At 34.5% G+C, this 25639-nt stretch overlaps 1 protein-coding gene across 3 annotated transcripts in view; it reads left to right on the top strand.

Annotated features, from left to right (window-relative positions):
- PGR (progesterone receptor) overlaps positions 1-17040 on the top strand; it is a 73914-nt gene extending 56874 nt beyond the window's left edge. Inside the window, exons 6-8 of one of the 3 annotated variants that reach the window (XR_011540800.1) lie at positions 1035-1161; positions 8803-8960; positions 11690-11891. Coding sequence is in view for 1 of the 3 variants with exons in the window: in XM_070623016.1 (XP_070479117.1) it covers positions 1031-1161; positions 8803-8960; positions 11690-11845 (445 nt within the window). In the remaining 2 variants the exon portion in view is untranslated. Of the gene's footprint in view, positions 1-197; positions 1162-8802; positions 8961-11689 lie in introns of all 3 variants that reach the window. The other 2 variants (XR_011540799.1, XM_070623016.1) reach the window with 2 other exon arrangements.
- Positions 17041-25639: the final 8599 nt, after the last annotated feature.

The following is a 25639-nucleotide window of genomic DNA, read 5'->3' as shown; positions in this document are numbered from 1 at the left end:
TTGATTATATTTAAATTACTATAATTAATGTTCTATATATAACTTTAAACTGAATAAGAATCTTTTCGTGGAAATATTTATACTTTTCTAACAGTGAGTGCTGACTTAGAATTATATAACATAGTAATTTACACTTATGTAAGTCTTTACAGATTACAGATAACTTTTGTATATTTTTATTCCATTTTATCCTGCAGTCTCTTGAAATTGATAAGGAATCAGCATCCTTCATTTTACAGCTCAGGAAATGGAGGCACAGAAGAATTGCTTAGCCTGCTAAAGAATCTAAGTGACAGTCAGGATCAATCTTAGCTCTCCTGAGTCAAAATCTCATTCTCTTTTCACTATTCCTGTTAGCTTCATTTGACTAGTGAGGATATTACAAAACAGTACCTGGTTGAGAAAATACCTGAAATAAATTTCCTCAACCTTCAGAATTTGTATTTGACTTTGTCAATTATTTAATGATTGCTAATGTTCTCTTTTCTACATCACCATACATTTCCCCAGAATATTTCACACTGTAACATTTTACACTGAATACTCTAAACTGAATACATGGAACTATTCTACACTATTCAGTTTCTGTGTCCTGAATCCACTCTCCCATTGGATTGCACACAAAATTTTTAATTTTTTTTCACAGAAAAATCTTATCAGTATATAAAGTATTTCCTGAGTGTCCCCTCAGCTCTACATTCTCAACTCCTACAACTTTGCTCTCCTTTCTTGGTTTAGGTTTTTAAAATGTGATGATAATAGTGAGAAACAACTTTAATCTTGCTCAATGTGTATTTAATGTGATTTTCTAACTTTAAAATTTCTTGACCTCCAAAACTCGATATTGTCAATGAATTTAGATGTTTAAAATTCCAAATATTGAGTCTGTTTTATAAAAAGTCATTTTCAATAATAAATAAGGTCATTACTAAATCCCATATTCTCTGATAAATTACATAAACTGGCTAAGACACTGTATGTGGTTTTCTTTCCTGTTGCTTTTCCTTTTGTGTGTTGTGTGTGGTGCAAGACAGCGGATGAAGGAATCATCATTATATTCATTATGCCTTACCATGTGGCAGATCCCACAGGAGTTTGTGAAGCTTCAAGTTAGCCAAGAAGAGTTCCTCTGTATGAAAGTATTGTTACTTCTTAATACAAGTGAGTGAGTACAAGTAACTTAATACAAGATATTTACTTTCTTAATTTTTAATTCATTATGAAAGTCTCAAACAACAATATGATCATATGATTAAACACGAGGTATGAATCTTAGATTGTAACTGCAAAAGAGAAACACCCAATATACAGTCATAGACTATAATACAATCACTTCATATTTCTCAGGTTTTACCCATCACATAATACTAAAATAGCCTATCAATTCAGCCAATTCTATTTTTTTTAAGATAAAACATGATTAAGTGACTTTTTCATATTCACTCAATTAGGTATTATAAACTAATTAATGCATAAACACAAACTATGCTTCCCTGCACCTCTACTCCACATAGGATTTATTATATAAAATACACAATTTTGGTTGAATCTATTCTCTTTATGCCAGGATAGGCTGCTGTAACAAATAATGACAAAGATCAGTAGCATCATACCAGAGCAGTTTATTTATCACTCAGAGTCACAGTCTAGTGGGTCAGCAAGAAGAGCCAGGCTCCTTCCAGGAAGGGGCTCCACCCTTTCATAGTAGCTTGGAGTCCTCCACTGGATCTGACTAGAAGGTAAGTACTGAGTTTGGAGACGAGACCTGGAAGATCTGGAGGTTTGGAGGTGAGACCTGGAAATGTCATATGTCACTTCCACCCACATTCCTTGGCCCACCTTGACTGCAAGAGAGGCTGAGAAGTGCACCCTAGCTGTATACCCAAAAGAAAAATGAAATGGTATATTATCAAACATAGCATTGGTCGCCAGAAGGACTGGCGGATATCCATTTCATTCTTTCTTATATACAAAGAACACATACACCTCTGCCTCAGTAGATCCCCAAGGGTCTGGGTGGGAAAATTGTTTAAATTTAAATTTTTTTAAAAAAAGTATGCTTTTGCCTTTTACTCTTTTCTGCCCCTTTTCCATGCACAGGTAGGCTCAGCCTTTGAATGTCTGAATTGATCCTTCCTTCACTCCTAGTGATTTGAAAGGGAACAACAGGGAGCTAATACCTTAGGTAGAAGGTGAGCTAAGGGTCTTTCTCAGCAGCATTTTTGCAGGAACCTCTTTCTAATGGCACAAATCTCAAATGGTGATGGTGGGGAAGAGGTAACACGTCAGGAGGAAACAATAGAAGAGCTAAACCCTTTCAATGGAAGTTTTCCTCCTGAAATCTGTGTAAAGACAGGGAGCAGCACTGGATCTGAGGATATATAGGCCTATCGCCCTACTCTTGGGAACCGTATTTGGAGCAGAGACCTTCAAGCCTAATTTGAGGAAAGAGCACAAAGGAGACTATGGGTATTGATATGGGACTGGCCAAGAGAGTCCCCTGGAATGAAATAGTATTAGAGCAGTTAACTCCTATCCTTCATTTCTTGACAGTAATGAATCCTATAGCAGGTATGTCATGGAGACTCCTAGATCTCCCAAATCAGCGGATATTATTAACATAATTCTGTATTTATGGATTGGCTACATGATGGTGGGGGACCAGACAACCCCAAAATCTCAGTAGCTTAAGAAAAAAAATTTTAAGTATTTATTCTTCCACTGTATGTCTGATGCAGATCCACAGGGAGGCTCTGGTCACGGTTATCACTCAGGTACCCAGGCAAGTGGAGGCTGTATCTTAACACATGCTGCCACAATCACGAGAGCAGGGGTAAGGGAAGAAAGTGCATACATATGACTTCCACTCACATACCACGGAAAGCAAGATTCTTGGCCACTTGCAACTTCAAAAAAAGGGGAAAACAGACATACTTAGTGAATAGTACTTATGATTTCTACAGATTCTAATCAAAATTCTAAAGGGATTTTTGAGGAGAGACTTGGCAAAGCTGTTGAAAATTCATCTTTACATCTTGAAAAGTAAATAGATAAGTATTACAAAAATTTGGGGGCTGGAGAGAATTAGAAAGCTACCATAATTAATACAGTGCAAAAGAAGAATAGATACACTGAATTGTTAGTTTAGTCAGACTAGTATATATTAGAACTTAATATACTGTAGCAGAAATATCAAAGTCAATGAGTATGGGACGAATATTGTTGACAAAAATAGCTTTATATTTGGGGAAAACTCACCTGAGACATTTAGCTCAAATTATATCCTAAAATAAATAACAGGTAATTGAATAAAATGTGAACACTTAAATCATTAAAAGCAAACTAAAAGGAATATAAATGATTTTGAAATTTCAAATAAGGAATACCTTTTTGGGTTTTTTTTGAGGAAGATTAGCCCTGAGCTAACATCTGCCTCCAATCCCCCTCTTTTTGCTGAGGAAGACTGGCCCTGAGTTAACATCTGTGCCCATCTTCCTCTGCTTTATATGTGGGACGCCTACCACAGTATGGCTTTTGCCAAGCTGCGCCGTGTCCGCACCCAGGATCTGAACCAGCAAACCCCGGGCCACCGAAGTGGAATGTGCAAAATTAACCACTGCATCACCAGGCCAGACCCAGGAATACCTTTTTAAAATTAAATTTCAATAGGAAAGTTGGCAAAGAAAAAGTTTAGTGATTTGATACAAAGAATTTAAACCTCCCATCTGCCATTAAAAATTAAAATACATGTCTCTAGGAAAATATGGCAGGTTGGACACATACTTTTACCATTGTTCCCTCTAAAACTACACCAAAATATTAATAAAGGGATTTTTTTTTTCTTTTTCTCCCCAACCCCCAGAACATAGTTGTATATTTTAGTTGTGGGTCCTTCTAGTTGTGGCATGTGGGACACCACCTCAACATGGCCTGACGAGTGATGCCATGTCCGCACTCAGGATCCAAACCGGCAAAACCCTGGGCCACCAAAGTGGAGCGCATGAACTTAACCACTCGGCCACAGGGCCGGCCCCAGTAAAGGGATTTTTTAAGAAATAAAATAAAAGGAAAAAAGAATGAGAGAGGAATCAATAGAAATAAAATTCTGCAAGCCAGCAAGCAGAACTAATTAAGCATACCTGAGAAGCTTGGATTCTAAGAAGTAAGGAAAGCCAAGAAGCAACTTGATGTGCATCGCTGAACTTCTAGCACATTCTGCAGTTGGTGACAAGATGGTTTTTTGAAATGAGAGTGAAAGTAGCATTAAAAACACAAAGTTGTATTGAAAGTCTGTTTCCAAATATCACCCAGCCATGCAGTTGTTCCTTTCCAACTCAGGCAGACAGTAGATTTATACCCCAAGGAGAATATAACAGAGGGTAGCTAGATTGGTGAGCTGCAGGCACTGCTGAGGGTGTGAGGTTCTGTAGTGAAAACAGATTAAGATTATATACCAGCTGTTGAGCCACCATCCTCCAGCACTCTTCCCCCAGCTGTCCCCTAGACTTTGTCATCCAGGTTTCTATCTTGTATGTAGGAGAATGAAAGAGTCTTCTCTGCAGAATCTGTTTAGCCAGAAAGAAAAACAACTAAATATGCTAATAGCAGGAACTTCTCTTTGAAGTAGCTCAGCCAGATTGCCCTTCACTAAAGCTCACAGTCAATAAGCATTACTTAGCAGATAGAACTGTCAATTGGCTTTTTAGTTTTCCACTCTTGAATATAAATAAACAACCAAGGTATCTGAGGGAGGCCTTTGACATCAAAGACAAAGACAAAACAGAAAGAAAGAAAAAAAAGAACTTGGAGGAAACAGAGACCATGTAGGGAGATGAAAACTTTAAAAAAATTTAAAAGCAGGGGGCCAGACCTGTGGCCGAGTCTTCTATAAGTTCATGCACTCCGCTTCAGTGGCTCAGGGTTCGAAGGTTCAGATCCTGGGCATGTACCTACACACCACTCATCAAGCCATGCTGAGGAGCCATCCCACAAAGAAGAACTAGAAGGACTTACAACTAGGATGTACAGCTATGTGTTGAGGCTTTGGAGAGAAAAAAAAAAAGAGGAAGATTGGCAACAGATGTTAGCTCAGGGCCAATCTTCCTCACAAAAAAATAAAATAAAATAAAATAAAATGCAAACTCCTGAGCCCCACCCCCAGAGTTTAAAAGAAAATAAAAAATTATATGAAAATAAGCTATCCTTGCTTAGAAAGATAAGAGAGCATGTTGTACCCTTGAAACAAGAACTGGATACTATGAGAAAGGAAGAACGCATAAAAAGGAACGAGCTTTTAGAAATTAAATATATACATATGAAGGCAGAATTTAAAACTCAGTAGAGGTATTGGAAGGCAAAGTTGGAAAACCTCTCAAAAGTAGAGCGAAAAACAAAAAATATAGAAAATATGAGTCCAGAAGGAGGTGCAACACCCAAATAGTTGGAGGTCTATAAAGAGAAAACAACAAAATACATAAGAGAAGAAATCATCAAAGAAATAATCATTTCAGTAAATGGTGTTTGGAAAACTTCATTCAAAACAATGTCAGACCGTTACCTTACAGTATATACAAAAATTAACTTCAAAATAGATCAAAGACCTAAATCTAAGAGCTAAAACTATAAAACTCCTAGGGGAAAATATAGAGGAAAAGATTCATGACCTTGGATTTGGCAATGATTTCTTGGATATGACGCCAAAACACAGGCGACAAAAGAAAAAACAGATAAATGGACTTCATCAAAATTTAAAACTTCTCTGCCTCAAAGGACATGATCAACAGAATGAAAAGGTGATCCACTGAATAGGAGAAAATATTTGAAAGTCACATATCTGATAAAGAAAAAGTATTAATATCGAGAATATATAAAGAAATCCTACAATTCAACAGTTTAAAAAAACCAATTTAAATACGGGCACAGGCCTTGGTAGACACTTCTCCAAAGAAAGTATACAAATAGCCATTAAGCACATGAAAATATGCTCAGCATCACTAATCACTAGGGAAATGCAAATCAAAACCACAGTGAGATCACACTTCACACCCATTAGGATGGTATTTAATCTTAGTAAAACAAAAAGTTGTACTAGAAAGGAAAAGAAATAATATATGCTACATGACTTGATTGTGGTAGCATTTTACATAGCTAAAATAGTAACTTTGATTATTGAATATCCATTTAACCAATGTTGTGAAAATGATATTAGGAAGATGAGGAATAGGAGATTGTATGTATATGTATGCTTATAGTGTGGTGGTGATGGTAGATGGAAATAGAGCTATAGCCCGATTTTCCATGCTGGAAATTCAAAAGTTAAAAATGAAAAATCAAGAATCAGCACCTTTATAAGGGTGTTATTTAAAAGTATGAAATGAAAAACCAAAAGAAATCACTAAAAGAGTTGAGAGTGGTTTGCCTCTGGAGCATGGAAAAAGTTGGGTTGCCAGGGCACTACTCTTTGCCCTAATAAGGCAGCAAAACTGCGATAAAATATTTAAAAGTTAAACTTTAAACAACAAAGTTGTTTAGGAAATGTCCCAAAATCCTAAATTGTAGGATCTCAGGTGACGTAATTTTCTACATTTTCTAAAATTTTTCCAATGAATATATTTGAAAATTAGCTAAATCAAAAAGATTCTTAATTTTTGAAAAAAGTATTTTTATCTAAAATAGCATCTAGCTAACGGCCATTGACTCAGCCTCTCCCAACTTGCCACTAAGATATGCCACTAGAAGTCCTAAAAACTCAGAACTTGTGGAATCAACAAGAATCTGAGAGACAATTCTCCAATCATATAATATTGGATGTAATAATCAAAGAAATCATGAATTAAGGTAAGGTGCTTAAAGACAATAGTCAGAAATATTTAGGAAAGCTGGTTCATCAAAGATCTTAAATCTAGGGAAGAGAGTGGGAGAGGAGGAAAAATTTCAGATAAGCTAAGAGCAGGGGATGACAGCCCAATGATTAGATTATCATATCCTACAAACATGTTGTTAATGGTACTTAAAGGATGTGAGGCAGGATGAGATTAGGCCTGCTTTTCTCTTAGAGTAAAGAAGAAATTGCTTCAAGTTCTGGTCCTAAACTGTTGGATAGAGCAAACAAAGGCCTTGAGTTACTAGTTTCCAACTCTTCAAAGATCAATGGGAAAATAGTACTTCAATAATCAGAAGAAAAATTAATTTTATATTCCTGTTTAAGAATGATGGAGATGGGAGGATTAGTTGGAAAGCTTAAAAAGAGTTATGGAGGTTTAAACAGATATATGAAGAAACTAGACAGATCATTGATACACATAGTGTGTACGTACAGATGCACATACAAGTTTTCAATTGAGCGAAGATCACTTACTGCCAAAATTACCTTTGAAAGTCCCTTTTATATTCAGGATCTGAGCTCTTGAAAACTCTAAGCCAAAGAATTAACTTTTTCGTTTCTTTTGGTTTGTTATCTCTGGCTTCTTTTTTCAAGGGGAGTGGAAATCAAAATCTTATTGGGGTACAGGGAATAAGTAGGGGTTTTAGAAAAGGATTATTTCTCTGCCTTTGCTGGACACATACAGTTGACTTTGCTAAAATTAAGTAAATTTTTTTCTCTATAGAAACATTACTAAGGGTCAAGGTTATAAATATATACTTGTATAAATCCAAGAAGTTATGTGAGTTCTCTTTCAGCAATTCAGATATAGCTGCAGGAAAAGGCAGATGCTTCACTTTCAGGTTGAAAGTTTGCTTGCAGGACAAGTGCAATCAAAGAAAATGGAAGCATGGAAATTGGGAGTTCTGGTAATAGCACTGCTGAAGAAGTTAACCAGGGCATCTCAGACAAGTAACAACAGAAAGACCTAAAAGATTTAAGAAAAAAAGCTGTAGGTGAATTGACAATGTATAGGAAATAAGAGAACTAGCGGTAAGAATAAGAAGTTGTGCCTAAGATCTGGAATATATGAATTAAAGATTTCAGAGGTAAATATCTAAATGACTAGTTAGCATCATAATGGGCATAAGAGGCATTCCCATTAAAATCAGCAACAAAATAGAGATATTTGCCATCACCATTATTATTTAATATTGTTCTGGATGTCCTGAACAATGCACTGAATCCTGAAGCAAAAATGAGAGCTACAACTATTGGAAAGGGGAAAAGGAAGATATTATTTGAATATAATATTGTTGTATACCAAGAAAGCAAAAGACAATCAAAAACTGTTAGAATTTTAAATAGAAATAAAAATAAATAAAAATAAAGTATAACCAAGTGACTGGATAAAAAGAAATATTCAAATATCAATAGCCTTCTCTCATATCAGCTGGAAGGAGTTAGAAAATTCAGTGAAGCAATGTTAAAATTACAGCAAAAAACAATAAATTAGCCAGGAATAATCTTAATGAGAAATACTTGAGATTTATATGAAGACAAGACTTTACAGAAAGATCCAAGTATTTGTTAAAAAGAAAGAAAAAGAAGACTCAACATATAGATGCTGTTGTAAACTAAATCATAGCAAGTATTTTTTGAGCACATGCTAACTAAATTAAATGCCCAATCCACTGATACAGCACTAAAATAAGTTAAGCTGAAATGTTCTTTAACTTACCTACTTGTTCTTATATTCTTGCAGAGAACTAGAAGTTTACATGTCCTAAAACTATTAATAACACTATCTCTTTTGCATTTAAAATGTTTGCATCTAGAGTTACATATCAAAGGAAATCATTATATAACTCAGAAATTTGTATTATAAACTGCTAGTGTCTTTTTAAACATGAGTGCCACTTGTAATTGTCTTCTTACAGTTCCTTTGGAAGGACTAAGAAGTCAAAACCAGTTTGAAGAGATGAGATCAAACTACATTAGAGAGCTCATCAAGGCGATTGGTTTGAGGCAAAAAGGAGTTGTTTCTAGTTCACAGCGTTTCTACCAACTTACAAAATTTCTTGATACCTTGCATGATGTAAGTATTTTGTTTTGTAGAATATCAGTGATTATTTTCTGAATTTCTATAACTTTTTAAATCTTAAATCTGAATTTTACTTCATATAGTTTCTTCAAATTCATATTTGTACTTGTATTTTAAAACAGTATTTGCATCACACTGCTCAGAATTTATATTGTGCTTTTTCATTTTTGATGTAGATCACCCAAATATCCTTTTACTAGTATTTGTATAATTTGAGGGTAATTTAATGGTTGATAGGAATTGTGATACATTTTCCTGAATATATTCTAAAATATTTTTGCTTTAAGTCAAAAAAGATTTTATATATGCAGGAAAAGTAAAGGCATGAATGTGGAGAATAAGACTCTCATACTATTTTGGATGGAATTATAAGTTAATAACAATGCTAATAGATAATCTGGCAGTATATAGCAAAAGTTAAAATTGTCATGCTTTTCAAATTTCTACTTTTTAGGATTTATCTTAAATAAATAATTGGCAAGTATTTAAGATATAAAAGCAAGGATGTTTGCTGCAGCATTGCTTATACAAGAGAAAAAACCCTAGAAATGCCCAACACCGTGACTGGATTAATCAAACAAGACATATGTGGTTAGTCAAGACACATTGAATACAACTTTTATTGCTGCTGTGTTTAGAAACCATTCCAAAAGGACAGTAAAGGCATAAAAAAAAGCTATCCACTCACCAGGTCAAATTTGAGACCTTACTCCTAAATATAAACAGACAGCCAAAGGTTATTCACCATTTAGGTAAAGCCTATGAAATGAAAGGCAGAAAGCAAAATAAACAGAAAAAAAGTGATTTGAATGAAAAAGCACTAGTACAGAGAACAGAAGAAAGCTTCAAAAAAATTAAGATATTCAGAGAAATAAGGATGAGATTGTGTCCATGACACAAGAATAGAAAATACTTAAAAAGGAACTTTAGCAAGAAAGTACTTTTGGATAAGTAAATAAAGAAGAGCAGAAATTAAAAATTTAATGCAAGGGCTGAAATATAAATCTCAGAGAATCCCAGAAAAAAATAACAAAAAAGATAAAGAAGTGAAAAATTAGAGGGAAGAGATAGCAAATTTAGAGGATTAATCCAGGGGGTTCCATTCTCCAATTAATAGGAGTTTCCAGAAGAACGACTAGAGAAAATCAAGGAGGGAAAATTATGTAATAAATCATAAAATAAAAGTTGCTAGAACTAAAGGATATGGGTTTTCTGACTGGAAGGGCCCAGTATACAGGCACAGCACAACTGAACCAAGGCATGTTATTGTAAAATTTCAGCACACTGGGAATAAAGAGAATATCCTAAAATACACCAGTGAGAAAAGAAACAAGTCACACACAAATTGTCAGAATTGAGAATAATGTTGGACTTCTCGGCAGCAATGCTGGAACCCAGAAAACAATGGTGCAGTGCCTTCAGAATTTTGAAGGAATGGAAAATCTTCAAAGAATTTTATACCCAGCCAAACCATCAAACAAATACAATGGCATTGTAAAAATATTTCCAGACATGTAAGGTCTCATAGAGCTTACCTCAGATACAACCTTTCTCAAGGACACCTACAAGATTTCTTACAACAAAACACTGGAGTAAGCAAAAGAAGTAGAACATCCAACCCAGGAGAGATGCAGAGAGATGGCCAGCACATTAACTGGGCTGAGCAATCATTAGTCTAGATGAGAACAGTAATGCAGAGGCTTCCAGGATACCAGGACTGGGAAAAGATGGAACTATATGAACATATTAAGGTGAATTTTTACACTTCTGTCAGAGAATTTGACTATGACTTTGTGATAAACACTGAGGAAACAAAGCAAAGAGGAAGACGAAGTGATTGGCTCCACCAAAATAAAAATAAATCATATCAGAGAGGAAATAGAATCCAGCAGGAAACAATAAAAAACATAATATAAATCCTGGATATTGATTTAGCCAAAAATTGAGACAGAACAATACAGAGAATGGGGAGAAGAGAAAGTATATATAGTCGGGGAGGAAGGTGTATATTATAAGAGAGCTAAGTCCTCATTTTCCATAATAGGAAATTAATCAATAATGTAAAATTTGGAGAACAAAATTTATTATAAATACAGAGATAAATATTAAAAGACAGGCTAAAGAAGTTGAAAGTGGTTGTATCTGGGGAGCTGGAATAAGGATAGAAAGACTTACATCAGGAAACCACTGGGTTTCGTTGTTATTGCTATTAAGTCTTGCAGAACTATTTGACTTTTTAGATTATGTCCATGAATTACTTTGACAAAAATTAAAATTATATTAAAATGAATTATATTGAGTTGTTTGTATTGAAATAGGAAGAGTCAAAGTATTGTTATGTGAAAAAGCCAGATTAACAAATAGACTTTTATGCATTTTTAGAAATATATATGCATATGTGCATATTGTGTATATACCTGGGTAAGTCTATCTAAATGTATAAAAGAAAAAAAAACTTGAAAGAAATACACCAAAATGTTCACAGTGGTTATCCTATTGGACTGTGAATCGTTTCTTTAAATCTTTCTGGACCATCAAAATGTTTCATTGTGAGTATGTAATATTTTATATATTATTCTAGAGAGTGGGAGTTATTTTCATTTTAGTAAGAAGAAAACATCTTGACAAGTATTTATATTGTTAGAAAAGTAAGTTGCCATGTTTGAATAGTATATCAATTTATTCTTTTTCTCACATTTCTTATCCATTTGTTAAACCAACAGCTTGTCAAACAGCTTCATCTGTATTGCTTAAATACGTTTATCCAGTCTCGGGCACTGAGTGTTGAATTTCCAGAAATGATGACTGAAGTTATTGCTGCACAATTACCAAAAATCTTGGCAGGGATGGTGAAACCTCTTCTCTTTCATAAAAAGTGAATGACATTTTTATCTTTAAAAAATTAAATTCTGTGGTATGTCTGTTTTTGTTTTGGTCAGGATTATGAGGTCTTGAGTTTTTACAATGTTCTTCTCAAAGCCTTACATTTATAACATATCATACTGTGTACATTTCAGAGAAAATTATGAGGTTTTGTTTTCCTTTATAAGCATAATTAGAATTTTTTACGTGTTTTTGTGTACCCATATTTAAGAGTTTACAAGATTGAAAAAGTACTAAAGTTGATTGTTAAAGTAAACTCAATCGTATCCATATTATTTCATACCATTTAGGTGAAGAGTTTTAACTTTTGCATCTAACAAATCAACTTTAGAGGAAAAAATCTTAACATATAAAAATAAAAAGCTATTATATATGTTCCTTGTAGGTAGCTCCCTTTGTCTCCTTGATTATATTTACAAAAATGAACCTTTAAATAGGATGCAAAATTTTGTCTATGTGTGTATATATGTTTTTGTGAGGAGGAAATTCATTACCCTCATCAGATTTTCCAAAGAGTTTTTAATGCAAAAAAATACAGAGAAAAGAGTCAAAAATCCCTCAAACACATTGATACTTCTCAAACTAGGAAAAACAGCTCATATGTTAAGACTGTTTCCCAGATTGGAAATACAAATCTCTAAGGAAGTTATTAAGTAGAGCCATATCATTATGACAACAGTATTGTGGGTTTTGTAGTTTTTTACTAAGCTTTTTTGGGAATTGTCCTCTAATAAGGTACTGTGAATGGAATAGGAAGTCAGGAGAGTCTGCGGCCTGACCACTCCTTACCATCTGGGGCCCGTGGAAAGGCTCTTAACCTTGCTGATGCTCAATTTCCTCACCTTTAACCCCGGTGTAATAATATCTTTCCTGAGAAATGTTTCTTTTAGTCAGAGCTTCTTATTCACTTCTTCTCAAATCAGAGAATGAAGGAAGGAAGGTGAGAAGGGAGGGAGTGAGAGAAGGGGAGGGAGGGAAGGAGAGGGAGGGAAAGGGACGGGGTAGAAAAAAGGAGAGAAATATTATTCTCTTTCTTCACTCAGGGAGGCATAATGGATGAATCACAGGTTGAAAATTTTTGAGTGCCTTAGATTCAATTTTAAGAGCTATTTCAAGAAATACTAGATACTGGCTTAAAATAATACAACCAATTATAATAACTAGAAAACACATAATTCACGTTGTTTTATGAACTGAAAATATTCCTTTTGAAGACAGACAAGAGTTCTTTTCTGATGTGAGTCACTGGAGATCCACTTTTTAAAAAAAGATGTATATAAACAGGAAGAACCAAGTTCATACACTGGTAAAATTTAATCAAAACCAATCATTGTTTTCTTTTCTAGATGAAGTAATTTATACCAATTTTAAACATACATAGATAGATACACACACACATATATATAATGTTTAACAACTCAGAAAGACTAGTAGACCCAATTCTTTTTCAAAATTCCTTTAAAATTGGACTTTATCTTACAAATAAAATATATCACTTTATGCAAATTAACGGTTGTTACTAAGAAAATCAAAGTAACTTTGAAAACAGTATAGAAAACATTTACTGAAGTCTATGATTTCTTAATGCATTTTTAATTACCCATTCTCTTCACCTGATAAATACTTGCAGTTTACCGAAGGACAATAACATAGATTAATATTAATGAACACTAATATGCCCCCAAAACAAGATAAAGTGGTTTCATCTGATAAAAAATTGGCATGAAATGTTACCATAACTGTTTCTTACCAATAACTTCTTCAATTTACAAAAAGAATTAGCTGTGGAATATCTATAAATAGTATATTCTCATAAGGCATTCGAAATAGGGATTAAAACAAGCTCCAACCAGGGCCCTTGGCTTCGGTTCATTAGATCTATGTGTCAAATAAAATAGATAATATACAAATTTTATAATGCTTGGTTATAACCTTCAATAAGAGTTTAATCCAATTATTCCAAATAGTCTTCACATTAGTATAAAAATGATCTCTTCCTTGGTATGTCTATCTACATGTCTTTTTCTATGAATACATCTATCTTACAATAGACAATTGACTGCCATTCAGTTCTGCAAAGTCTTTATACACATACAGACTCATTCTCTCTCTGCCCTCCAGGCCAGTTATCTTCCTAAAAAGGATCTTATTTTGCCATTTCCTCACTTTAAAATGTTCACTGACTTCGAGTCACCTATTGCAGTGATTCTCAACTAGAGCTGCACATTAGAGTCTCCAAGTGAGCTTTTTCAAAATATCTTTCCTTGGGCTCCACCTCAGAGATTAGAATTTAATTGGTCCACTCTTCTTCTTAATGTGGGCACATAATAGTTACTCTAAAATGGTGTTCAAGCATCATTTCCTGTAACTTTACTCTCTTTATCCTCCACTGGCATACATTTTATGTTCTAGCCATGCAAATCTTTTTACCATCAATTTTCTGCCTGAATCCCCTCTCCCTTTCATACCAGTCCCACTTGTATCTCAACCTCAAGACTCAGCCAAACATCATTTCTGCAGTGTCTTCCCTACATCTTCCAGATAGTGATTTGCTTCTTCCTAAGGTTCACCAGGTATTTTGTGCACATCTGAATGACAATAATGCATTGTTCTACAATTCTGACTCTACTACAAGTCTGAGAGCCACTTTGAGGTGTGACAACAGTGTTTCTTGACTGGCAGTTGAATGACATGTTCTCTATCTATTTTTGGTGTGGCCATGGATCTGTCTCATTCTTTTGTTACAGCAAGGCATGTCTCTGTATGCATGACTTTATCACCTCACTTCCTATGGTCCCTATCTCCGTCTCTTCATTTCTCTTCATCTCTTTTAAATTTTCCACCTTTTCTTTCTACTTTGTAAGGTCTTTCCTTGTACTGACTATATTATAGGAAAATATCAGTACATTTTATATTTATTAAGAACAACACTTTATATTCCCTGTTCTAAATTTTAAAACTGAATGGAGTATTATTTCCTTCCTTAAGAAATATTTCACAGATACAATTGTTTCTTATATTTAAGTAGCCCTAAATTGTTTGTATTTTAAACCTCAATATACAAATTTTCCTCATTTCTGATTTCATTCAACAAATATTTATTGGCCTCTATTAGCACAAGAAAATGTGCTAATAAGTATTATGAGAACTTAGAACTGAAGTAAACTCTAAGTAAAGAAAGTTACACTCTAGTAGTAGGTCTGAGTCATAGTGCCTGGTAAATAGTAGGCCCTCAAATATTTGAATGTACAAATGAAAATACAGTTTGGATTTGATAGGTGCAAAGCATTATCATGTATAACTTTACTGAGACAAATGCAGCACACAGTAAGATATTAACTTTAAAATGAATATCAAATACCTCCTTAATTTAGTCTGGTGGGTAATTCATTTGCATTAAATCTTATATGTACATTTGTTGAGAAAGCTTTCAATATCTTTTTTCCCCACAAATGTCATCCCAATAAATACATTTAAATTTTCCCCATATACAGTGGTTAAAGGAAATCTACCACTGTGGAGTGGTCCCTCTCAGAATGGATTATGTGACATAAGTAAATGAATGTAGGTGTGTCCAAAAAAATAAAAACAATATCATTAGCCTTTCACACTCAAGTAATAGACCCAGAGAACTATTGATGATGTGATTATTTTACTATCTAATTCTCGTTACTTTGAATTACAATAATATTTTGATGACACCAGCACATATTTAATTTCCAAAGTAATTTAAAACTTTTTGTATTTCACTCAACTGTGGGGGAAAAGAATGTAGTGGCCAGAAGAGTTGGGTTTTGTCATTGTGGTTACTGTTATTTTGCAACCTCATAGGAATGTTGATATTCTTGATGTTGATCTTGATTCACAATGTAGATGTCTCAATACTAGGATGTAATGTTTCAGGCTAAGCTTTAAAAAAAAGAAAAAAGCTTTTGAAAAAGAACATGACATTACCAAATGGAAGGTATCTAAATCTTTTCCTCTACAAATCCCTACCTACTAATGCCTCCATTCCTAGGTAGTCCTGATAACCTTTATCTTCATTTTACAGGTCATGTTTTTTCTGGTACTCTAAAGTGACGTTAAATCATAGGAAGACAGGTTATATATCAGAAAATACTTGAAGCCTACTGAAATAGATTATTGAGTTAATAAAAATATTTCCCTTAAAAAGCTTTGAGAAGCCATTTGAGCATGAAGCAATTACACCTCCAATATCATTTGTTATGTAACAATTTTTTGTGTGTTTTTATGAAAAACATGGCACTTTTTAATTAGGCAGTGCTATTATTTTTCACATTTAATATTAAAATAATTTATTGCTATAGAGGTGATATGCAAATATGTTTTTACCAAAACAATGCCTTTCAAATAGTCATGGCATGTCAACTTGTAACTTCTAAATTATCCAGAGCTACAGTGATATATTTGATGATAGCATCTGTAGAAAGGGCTCATCCAGGCCTTTGCCCCACTTCTCTGCCATTTACTAGCTGGATGAGCTTGAGCAAGTCATTTAACCTCTCTGATTAAACCTGCCTTTGCCCAATTGTTTTACGATTGACAGAAATGAAAACAAAAAAAGTATACAGGTGTTCAGAAATAGTAACAGCTATTATTATGTTTTCATTAAGCCATAGTTCTGACTATGATTTTATCAAATTAATCTATTATATTCTATAGTGAAACCAAGGAATCTATAAAATGTAGTTGCTTTATTTCTATCTCTGTATACATATGAGTATTTGATGTCTTTGGTTTGAAATTAGAGCTAGAAGTATTCAATCAATTTCTCCCCCTGAAAAGATATAGTCTTTTGAGTTTAGGGCCTGTTTTATCAGAAATCTAAAGAGCCTATCACTATTTCATTATAATATTAAGAATAATGGTACTGATTTTGACATTTTTCAAGTTTCTCTTTAAGGTATAGAGAGCTTAACTAAAACACAGCCCCTCCAAAAGTCTATGCTATATCACATGCTCAGATTACTTTTACTATGATAATAATTCCACAAGAGGGAACAATGGATCTAGAAATCATGATAAAGTCATCAACCCAAAAATAACATTCCTATCCTTAAGAAGGTTATGATACAAAATGCCCAGAAGAGATCTTCATGTCTGCCTTGATCTGATATCATGCATTCCTTTGGTGAGATGGCTATTAAATTTCTAGAGTTTTTGCTGTGAATACCTGAGCAATTTCTCTCATCTATACTTACCCTTTACACACCAGATTTCAGGATAGAATATAAATCCTTTTAAATATCTTTACAGTCTCCAGAGCGTTGTTTATAAGAAGCACTCAAAACAGGAAAAAAATTTTTCAGATTTAAAGATATTTCATTTTTGTATTCAAGAACCCAACAGCCATGTCTCCACTGATAAAGTGAAATAGACAAGCAGATGACCCAAGGAAGGGCATAACTTTCTTTTTCCCAAAGTATGCCTTTTAAATAGCCATTGAATGTGGGGATTTTCCACATCTCTTAAATTTTACAGGAAATATTAGCCAGATAATCTAGCAAAAGTTTGCCAAGTCCTAAATTGCTTATCCTCACTAGACTAAGTCATGTCATGATTTTAATGAAAAGAATATCCCTCAGGCTCTGTGGTTTCTCTGTATTTTTCTTACTCAAGTTTTGGTGAAAACGATGGTCTCTCTCTACCTGACATCTGCATCTATTTAATGTACTCCCTGCTCCTTGTCAAACTCAAAAAATGAATGAAAAGCAGTAAAACAAATGATGACTCACCACATGTTATGGGATCCAGTCCAGCCTGGATTGGTCTGCATCCCTAATATGAATCCGTAGTATGAATTGGGCCTAGATAATGGTGTTCATAGTGAATCACATCTCTACTTACACTCAGGAAAAAGGCCTTACAGACCATCAGTTCCCTGGGGCTAATAGAACCTGTATCTCCAGAGTTAGGCCTGAAACAACATGGCCTTAAAAATTTGAAAATAAGAAGCCAAGAGCAGTTTCCTTTAACAATCTGTCCTCTCTGTCATTGGAGAAGATTTCAGAATTTGGGGAGCATTGGTGATAAGTTAAATAGCAGCAGTTTATAGTAGCAGTGATTTAATATATAGTCTAAATATCCTATAGCCAAAGCAAAGAACAACATGAAGGGATCTGTTCCCCTCCTTGGAGCTGATCACATTCCAAGGCAGAGCTCCGGGCACATGCCTGGAGGCTGCACCCAGGCCTGTCCACAGCCTTCTGCAGCTGTGGAGTCTGGAAGACTGTTGCTGGACTGCTGGATTAGTCCCAGAATGTCAACCTCATTTTCAGTTTACTGGCTCTTGTTGCTTTATGTCATGCTGACCTTACTGTTAAACACAAGTTTGTTTGCTTTCTTTCCACTCATGGAGAAATAGGGAGAGCACTGCTTTTAAGCTGGTTGAAAGCTTTAACTGACAAAGCACTTTGAGAGAATGTGAATTAAGCAGCTAAGAAAGCATACCCTGTCCATTGCTTTAAAGAAAATGTATGGTATTATTAACTCTGCAGTGTGCCATCAGCATCATGGTCAGTACTGAGATAGATTTGAACAAAATATTTAAATGGCATTGTAAATAGTTGTAAAGACATACACTGTGTAGCTATTTTTGTAATCCTTTGAAGTTGCTCTTAATACATCAAATCCTGATGTATCCAATTTAGCAAACAAATTATTCTAAATGAAACCCACTTAAATATGTTTTCTCTAGCCAATTTTTAAAGTTTAACATCACTTTTTCTATAAAATTTACTTCCCTGCGAGGTGGTTTTTTTTTTTTTTTGGGTTATGAATTATTTATAGAAAGCAGTGGTTTTAAACTTTTTGCTACTAAAGATACCTTTTACTACCCTCTCCCTCAGAAAAACTTACATTTTAAAGTATCTCCCCACTGAACTGTATTCCTATTAAGAAATAGTATTTTTGTTCTCTTCATGTTTTATTATTCAAAGACATATCAATTTGAGCTGCTGAGCAGCATAACAGTTATGTTCAAGTTGATTTAACAGTTTTTGTGCAGTTTTAACTTGGTAGATAAAAAATTTAGGGTTTTTTTTTTATAATAGCAAAATAATCAATGGACATCTATCATAGGTTTTCTAAACTAGGGTAAGAACTAGAGATTTGAGATCATAATATATTATATAAAGGTACATCTTCTTCTTCTAAGGGCTTTAAGATTCAAGAGAAAGACCAAAAATGTTTATAGAGAGTTAATACCAGCGTACCACATTCTTGTCAAAACAGAAATATGCAGCTTTGCTTGTGCTCTGTAGGGTAAAAATTACTCACTTAAAATGTAAGCCCTTTATTTAAGATAACTAGGGGTAGAAAGAGATTTTCACATGGCAGTCTTTAGAACTCATCACTTTAACCAATAATGTATCTCCTTATGACCTGAGTGTTGTATGTATTTTAACTTTTCTGATGTGTGCATATTCACAAGAAAAATTAAGAGCAAAGAATTTTTTTTAAAAAAAGCTTTTCATTGAAATTTGGAAAAAACAGAAGAAAAATATGAAAATTCTTCATATTTTGGAAGGAGAAATTATGACTTACAAAGTGAAATAGAGGGTTTTTCTAAACAGTAGCTTAAATGTTTTTCCCTTGATTATTGAGCAGGTGATCATGTTGACGATACAAAACATAGGTGATTATCTACAGTGATAACAAAATGTTAAAGAGATTATCGCTCACTCTGTGCATATAAAACATAAATATGCTCAGAAGCTTGCTTTTTGCTGTTTAAGAATTCCATTTTCTAATTCGAGACTGCATGGTTTAGAAAAAAATTCCTGATTTCTAAGTCTCTGTATAGCTGTCAATTAATTGGGTGTCAACACTTGAAAGAGAGAGAAAGGTAGGAAGGTAGGGGAAGTGAAGGGAAGGAGAAAAGACTATGACCAAATTATCCCTTTCAGCTCTGAAACTACAAATTTTCTGTTAATAGTTTCTATCAGCATAAAGTAGTCAACTCTAAGTTATCCATATTAATAAAAGAAAAATAGACCATGAAACACAAAAATAAAAAATTGAAAAGTCTTACTTTGGGCCTCATTTTATTCTTCAATAACTAGTTCAAAGCATTTACTTTGTTCTGTGCCAGTCACTCTATCAGATTGTGGAGCTAACCAGTGAATACATTAGATAGAGTTCCTACCATCTCTGAGCTTCCAGTTGGATGGAGACTAGAGCCAGGTAAATAGATAGTTATAATATTGTATGGTGAGTGCTATGATGGAGGAAGTACAGGGAGCTATTGGAGCACCTCCTAAGGGGCACCTGGCTTGAAGTTAATAGTGTGCAAGGGCATCTTGGAAAAAGGTCGAAGCCATGCTTTAAAAGTGGTTTAGGAATTAGCTGAGCATGCAGAGTCAGAAGATGCCAAAGGCGGGAAGAGAAGAGTATTACAAACAGGAGGTAACAGCATATGCATAGACCTGTTGGTGAGAGAGAGTAGGGGGTGGGGGCTAATGATGAGGCTGAAGAAGAAAACAAGGTCCAGATCATCAGTGGTCTTCTACACCATGTTAAGTTGTGTAGTCTTGATTCTGTTGTAAACGGGAGAGCAGCATAATTCAGATTGGTATATAAAAAAACTCACTCTCACTGCAATACGGAGAATAGAGTTAGAGATAGCTAATCCTGGAAGCAGAGAGAACCTTTTTGAGGAAGTTGCAATATTGTGTGAAAAATGATGGTCTTAAAGAAGAAGAGTTAGAGGTGATATTGACCTCCTCCCTAATTTTCCAGAAGTTTTTAAAAAATATAACTTAGAAGCATTGACAGCACTTATGAAAGTAGGTAAAATATGCCATATAAATTGTCAAACACAAGATCAGATATCTATTTGTTCTACTTTGTGCTAAATTTCAATTTTTCATCAAGAAAGACAATAAAAACTAAGAAATTTAGTCTACCAATTTCCAGAGTCCTATATATCCAATCTTTACCCCTCTACCAATATCCCTACCTTTGCATGTCTTTTGAACCTCAACATCCCAGTCTGTGCACAAAGGTAAGACTAGAACAGCTCAAGATTCAGCAAATGGGAAAGAAAGGGAAACTGAGCTGTGTTAAACAAATAAAAGATAAGCACATCCTTTGTATAGATCCTTTTTCAGATGCTGTTATCCAGGACAATTATAAAATGGTACACAAAAAAATGCTTAATTCTCTCTTAGGCGTCTTGACTTCTTCATGACTTCTTCGCAGATCGTGGGAAGTTGGGGAGGGAGAGCTGGTGAGTTATAGAATGGGGAGCAAACTTAGCAGTTAAGAGTATATCCATCTCTTTTAGTTTCAAAGTGCCTTATTTTGGATCACCTCATTCAATTTCCATCAGGGCTGTTCTTCCTTTTCACTCCCACTAACCAACAGCAGCTAGGAAGAGAAAGAAGCTTATAGTAGTGCAGGCAGTGGCAGTGGGGACAGGGGTTCTTTCTCCTGGTCCTCACTGGCCTCACCAGTCCCTTGCCGTGCCTGGTCTTAGAACTCACTGCTCTCACTTCAGATTCAAGCCCATGGCTCATAGACTCATCTGTTGTCTCTTCTCTAGTATTGCAGGGTGCTGTGGCATGTCTGACTTGATATTTTCCATTCTTTGCTGGCTCAGCATATCCTACTTAGACCCAACTGCTTTCCCCATCTGGCTTCTGTGTAGGGTCACTTTGCCACCCCCCCCCCCCCACACACACACACACCCCGCCCAGGAGAGTCATGGCTAACCACTACCTGCTAAGCCACCATTCAGCTGGCATCATGCTGAATCCAGGCTTCTCTGAGATGCTTATAGACTTTACAGCCATGCACAAAAGTCATGATTTTGTTGGCCTTCTCCTTACTTGCCTGGATGTTCTGCTGCCCATCCCACCTCCTTCAAAAATGGGACACTGTCATCTGACCTCCTTGCCCTACTTCATCCTTCTTTTGAATCACAGAAGCCTCTCACTTTCTCTTTCTGTCTGTCAAAGGCTTCCCCTGGGTCTTAGACTGACTTCTCTTCCCCTATTCCTAGTCACTCTCTCTGTTTGAGTTTACCTCTTAAGGATACCTTTGAGATTTAGAAGACCAATTTTTCTCTTGAGAAAGCCCCATTCTCCAGACTTCTTTTGCTCTGTATTTCAAACACCAATTGTGAAAGTCAAAAGCTGAGCGTTGACTTTCTTAAGCGTTTCTGCTAAACAATCCTAAATGTCCTTGGAGCAACATGGCTGCCTCCAACTTACCAGGAAAAGGGTGAGGTGCCAAAAAGAAAAACACAAATATATTTCAATAATATATATTTTGAATGTGCTTTGGGAGTACATATGAGGTTTTCTGTCAAAAGAGTGAGACTCTCCCTCCATCTGTTTATGCCTAACAGTTCTGGTATTGGCTGGTGACAAATGCATAGCTATGAAAATTGGGTGACAGTGGACTGGTAACTACATCATCACATACTTATTTTCAATCTAATGTTCAAAATTCCTTCTCTGTTTGTAAACTAACGGTGGATTTCAGAGAAAGTATTTTGTGATTCACATGAGAAAACGAGTCAATCTGCTCCACTTGACAGATGTCTTACAGTAAGTTGGCTGGTGGTTTGAAATGAATCATCTTCAAATAATGTATTTTCTTAAAAACAATTTACCAGGCTGGCCCGGTGGTGCAGCGGTTAAGTTCCCACGTCTGCTTCTCGGCGGCCCGGGGTTCGCTGGTTCAGATCCCAAGTGTGGACATGGCACCGCTTGGCAAAAGCCATGCTGTGTTAGGTGTCCCACATATAAAGTAGAGGAAAATGGGCATGGATGTTAGCTCAGGGCCAGTCTTACTCAGCAAAAAGAGGAGGATTGGCAGTAGTTAGTTCAGGGTTAATCTTCCTCAAAATAAACCCAAAAAAGCCAAAAAGACAATTTACCACTAATTCTTCTTGTTCTTGTTACTAGTCTGTGTGATAATAAAGAATAATTCATTTCTACACAGGTGAAAAGTTTGATACTTATTATACAAATATCAATTTTCTTATGAAACTTAATGCACTTAACATGAAAGTGAAAGAGAATGTAATCTAGTTGTTAATAACAAAGTATTTCAGACTATTATTGTTCATTGGTTTAATTTCTAGGAATATAATATAATACTGGAAATATGCAAATATGCCCCTCTCGTAAATAAAATAAGTGCCTAGAGTGTATAAGGAGTTGTGCTAAGCCTTTGGAGACACAAAGTTAGAAGAGTATAACAGATTTCTTGCTTTTAAGTTCCAGATGATAAGATGCCAGATATTGTTTGAAACTTAGACATACTTCTTTCTTATTCATTCAGCTACATTTGGAGTAGGCTGGAAAAAACAGAAAGTTGTATTGGATTATTTGGCCATGAAAATGTTCCTATAACATAAAACAATTATTTCATTTCTTCTTCTTTAACATTATGTTTTCAGTTTTTAAATTAAATATGTCCTCATATTCAGATTTACAAACTTAAATGGTGTTGAGAAACTTTATATTTGTCTAATAAAACAATACTCTACATTTTAGTAAATATCGGATTTTGATAGTTGGTAGAGTTCTTCAAATTTACATTTAGGTCAACTATTTAATGAATAAAGAGAAAACATGATAAATGGCCATGGGTGTAAATACATCTGAGACTCTCTTCCTTGGTGTCAGTCACTATAACAAGCTGAAGAGTATATGTATCACTCTATGTACTTTTTTAAAGCAACATTTTATTTAAATGGTAGGATGTTATATTTACCTGATCAGATGAGGTCGGATTTCATCTTATAAGTGATCTAACTCAAACAAATAGAATACTTTAACTGTATAAAATTCAGAGATCTGTAATCAGTTATTTGTAAGCAGTTTGGAATTCATAAAGTTGAGACAAATGAATCTGTCTGAAAAAGCAAATTGTTTCCATGTCTGAATTAAATCAGCTGCCCATAATTATTCTGTGATATAAGAGAAGCAGTATAGCACAGTGTTGAAAAGCACATGTTCTGGAGCCAACCATCTCAGTCTCTGATTCCAGGCTGCATCATTTGCCAACTACTTCATCTCTCTAAGGAATTCAACAAAGATCAAAAGAAACTCAACTCTTCTCCTACTAAATTGATGACTAAAGATTTGAGTCAGACTTAATTGCTGGAAATATATATATTTTGAGACAGAGCATTTTCATGCAAGTAATTGACATAGTCTGTGCAGTTGGAGAAACCGATCTCTTTATTGACAGAGATATCTCTTGGGATTGAAAGATTAACTGATAGTTCCTAGGTCTATAAATATTATCATAATACAGTGCTTTTTGAAATAAAGTCATGCACCTCATAACAACATTTTGGTCAATGACAGACCACAGATACAGCAGTGGTCCCATAAGATTAGTATCATACAGCCTAGGTGTGTAGTAGGCTAGACCATCTAGGTTTATGTATGTACACTCCATGATGTACACACAAGGATGAAATCACCTAATGATGTGTGTATCAGAAGGTATCCCGTTTTAAGCAACACATGATTGTATATACACAACTTAAAGAAAATATACCTTAAAATCCTACCCAAGATGAAATTAGGGAACATTATGTAAAGTATGATGAATATATCACCCTTGAAAGTAAAAGTTTCTCTGATTTGACCTATAGCTTCAAGGTAGCTCCAAATGGCTTGGCAAGGAATGTTTTTTAATAGTTGGAATTTTGAGGATGAATTCATATTCTCAATATTTCCATTATTATATTTACTAAATAGTTCTGATAAAATTGATGCCTTAATGCCTGTCCTAATTCAAACCTTCCATTCTTTATCTTTATGGTTTAATCCTTATGTACCAGAAGCTTGATAAATAACCATCTAAACCTTATTTAAAGATAAGGCAGATATAGACACTAAGTTTTTCCATTAATAACACTTAAAGTTGGGCCATTTTCTGAACAAAAAGAAGTGCAGTATATATCAAATTATTCATAGAATTCATATTTAAAATTTGAAATTAATTCCTCCTTATTTTATTAAAACAGTTTTAGCAGAACTGCACAATAGAATTGCTTCTTTTAAATAAAGTTTAAATCAGACCAACTTGGATAATATAGAACAGAGGAAATGCTTTTACTTGACAGATTTATTTCGATCTTCACAAATCTTACATATTTCCTAATGATCACAATGATTGAAAGATGCTGTGTTCATAGTGAAACATTACAGGGTCATGAACAATTCATCAAAGGACAGAATAATTGTAAGAACTTGGATCAATGTCAAGAACTAGATTTTTGTGAAAATTTTTATGATTTACAAACAAAGCATTATTATAAAGTTATTCAAGATTCTAAATGACATTTCAGTTATTGAAATTATGCATAGTAAGAAACACATCATCTGAATTCCCACAAAACTTGATAAAATATAGAATAACTAAGATGAAAATCTATAAATTATGCAACAAATTCAAACAGCGGCAGTGGGGGGAACAACTATGTGATATCCAAATTAGTTTAGCCACAGAGTATTTACATTTGGCTTGGTCAAATTTCTGAATTTTGGTAGAAGTGTTTGTAGTGTTGATTTATTAAAGGATAATTATCAATAAGAATTTCTAGTAAAAAAAATAAGCTGGTTGATAAAAGGTTAAGGTATATGTGGAAGAATGGAGGTAACTAGCGAACCAGAAAAAGCACACCTGTGAACCACCTAAACAGAGATTGCCTAAACACCAATTTCAAATGGTTGTTATTAGCACCCAAATACATACAGTGAAACAAACAGCAGTACTCCACCCAGGTAAAAGATACATTT

This window comes from Equus przewalskii, chromosome 6 (assembly GCF_037783145.1).
Source record: "Equus przewalskii isolate Varuska chromosome 6, EquPr2, whole genome shotgun sequence".
Taxonomy (NCBI): Eukaryota; Metazoa; Chordata; class Mammalia; order Perissodactyla; family Equidae; genus Equus; species Equus przewalskii.
The sequence above is the reverse complement of the archived record's forward strand: the minus strand, read 5'-3'. Positions and strand labels throughout refer to the sequence as shown.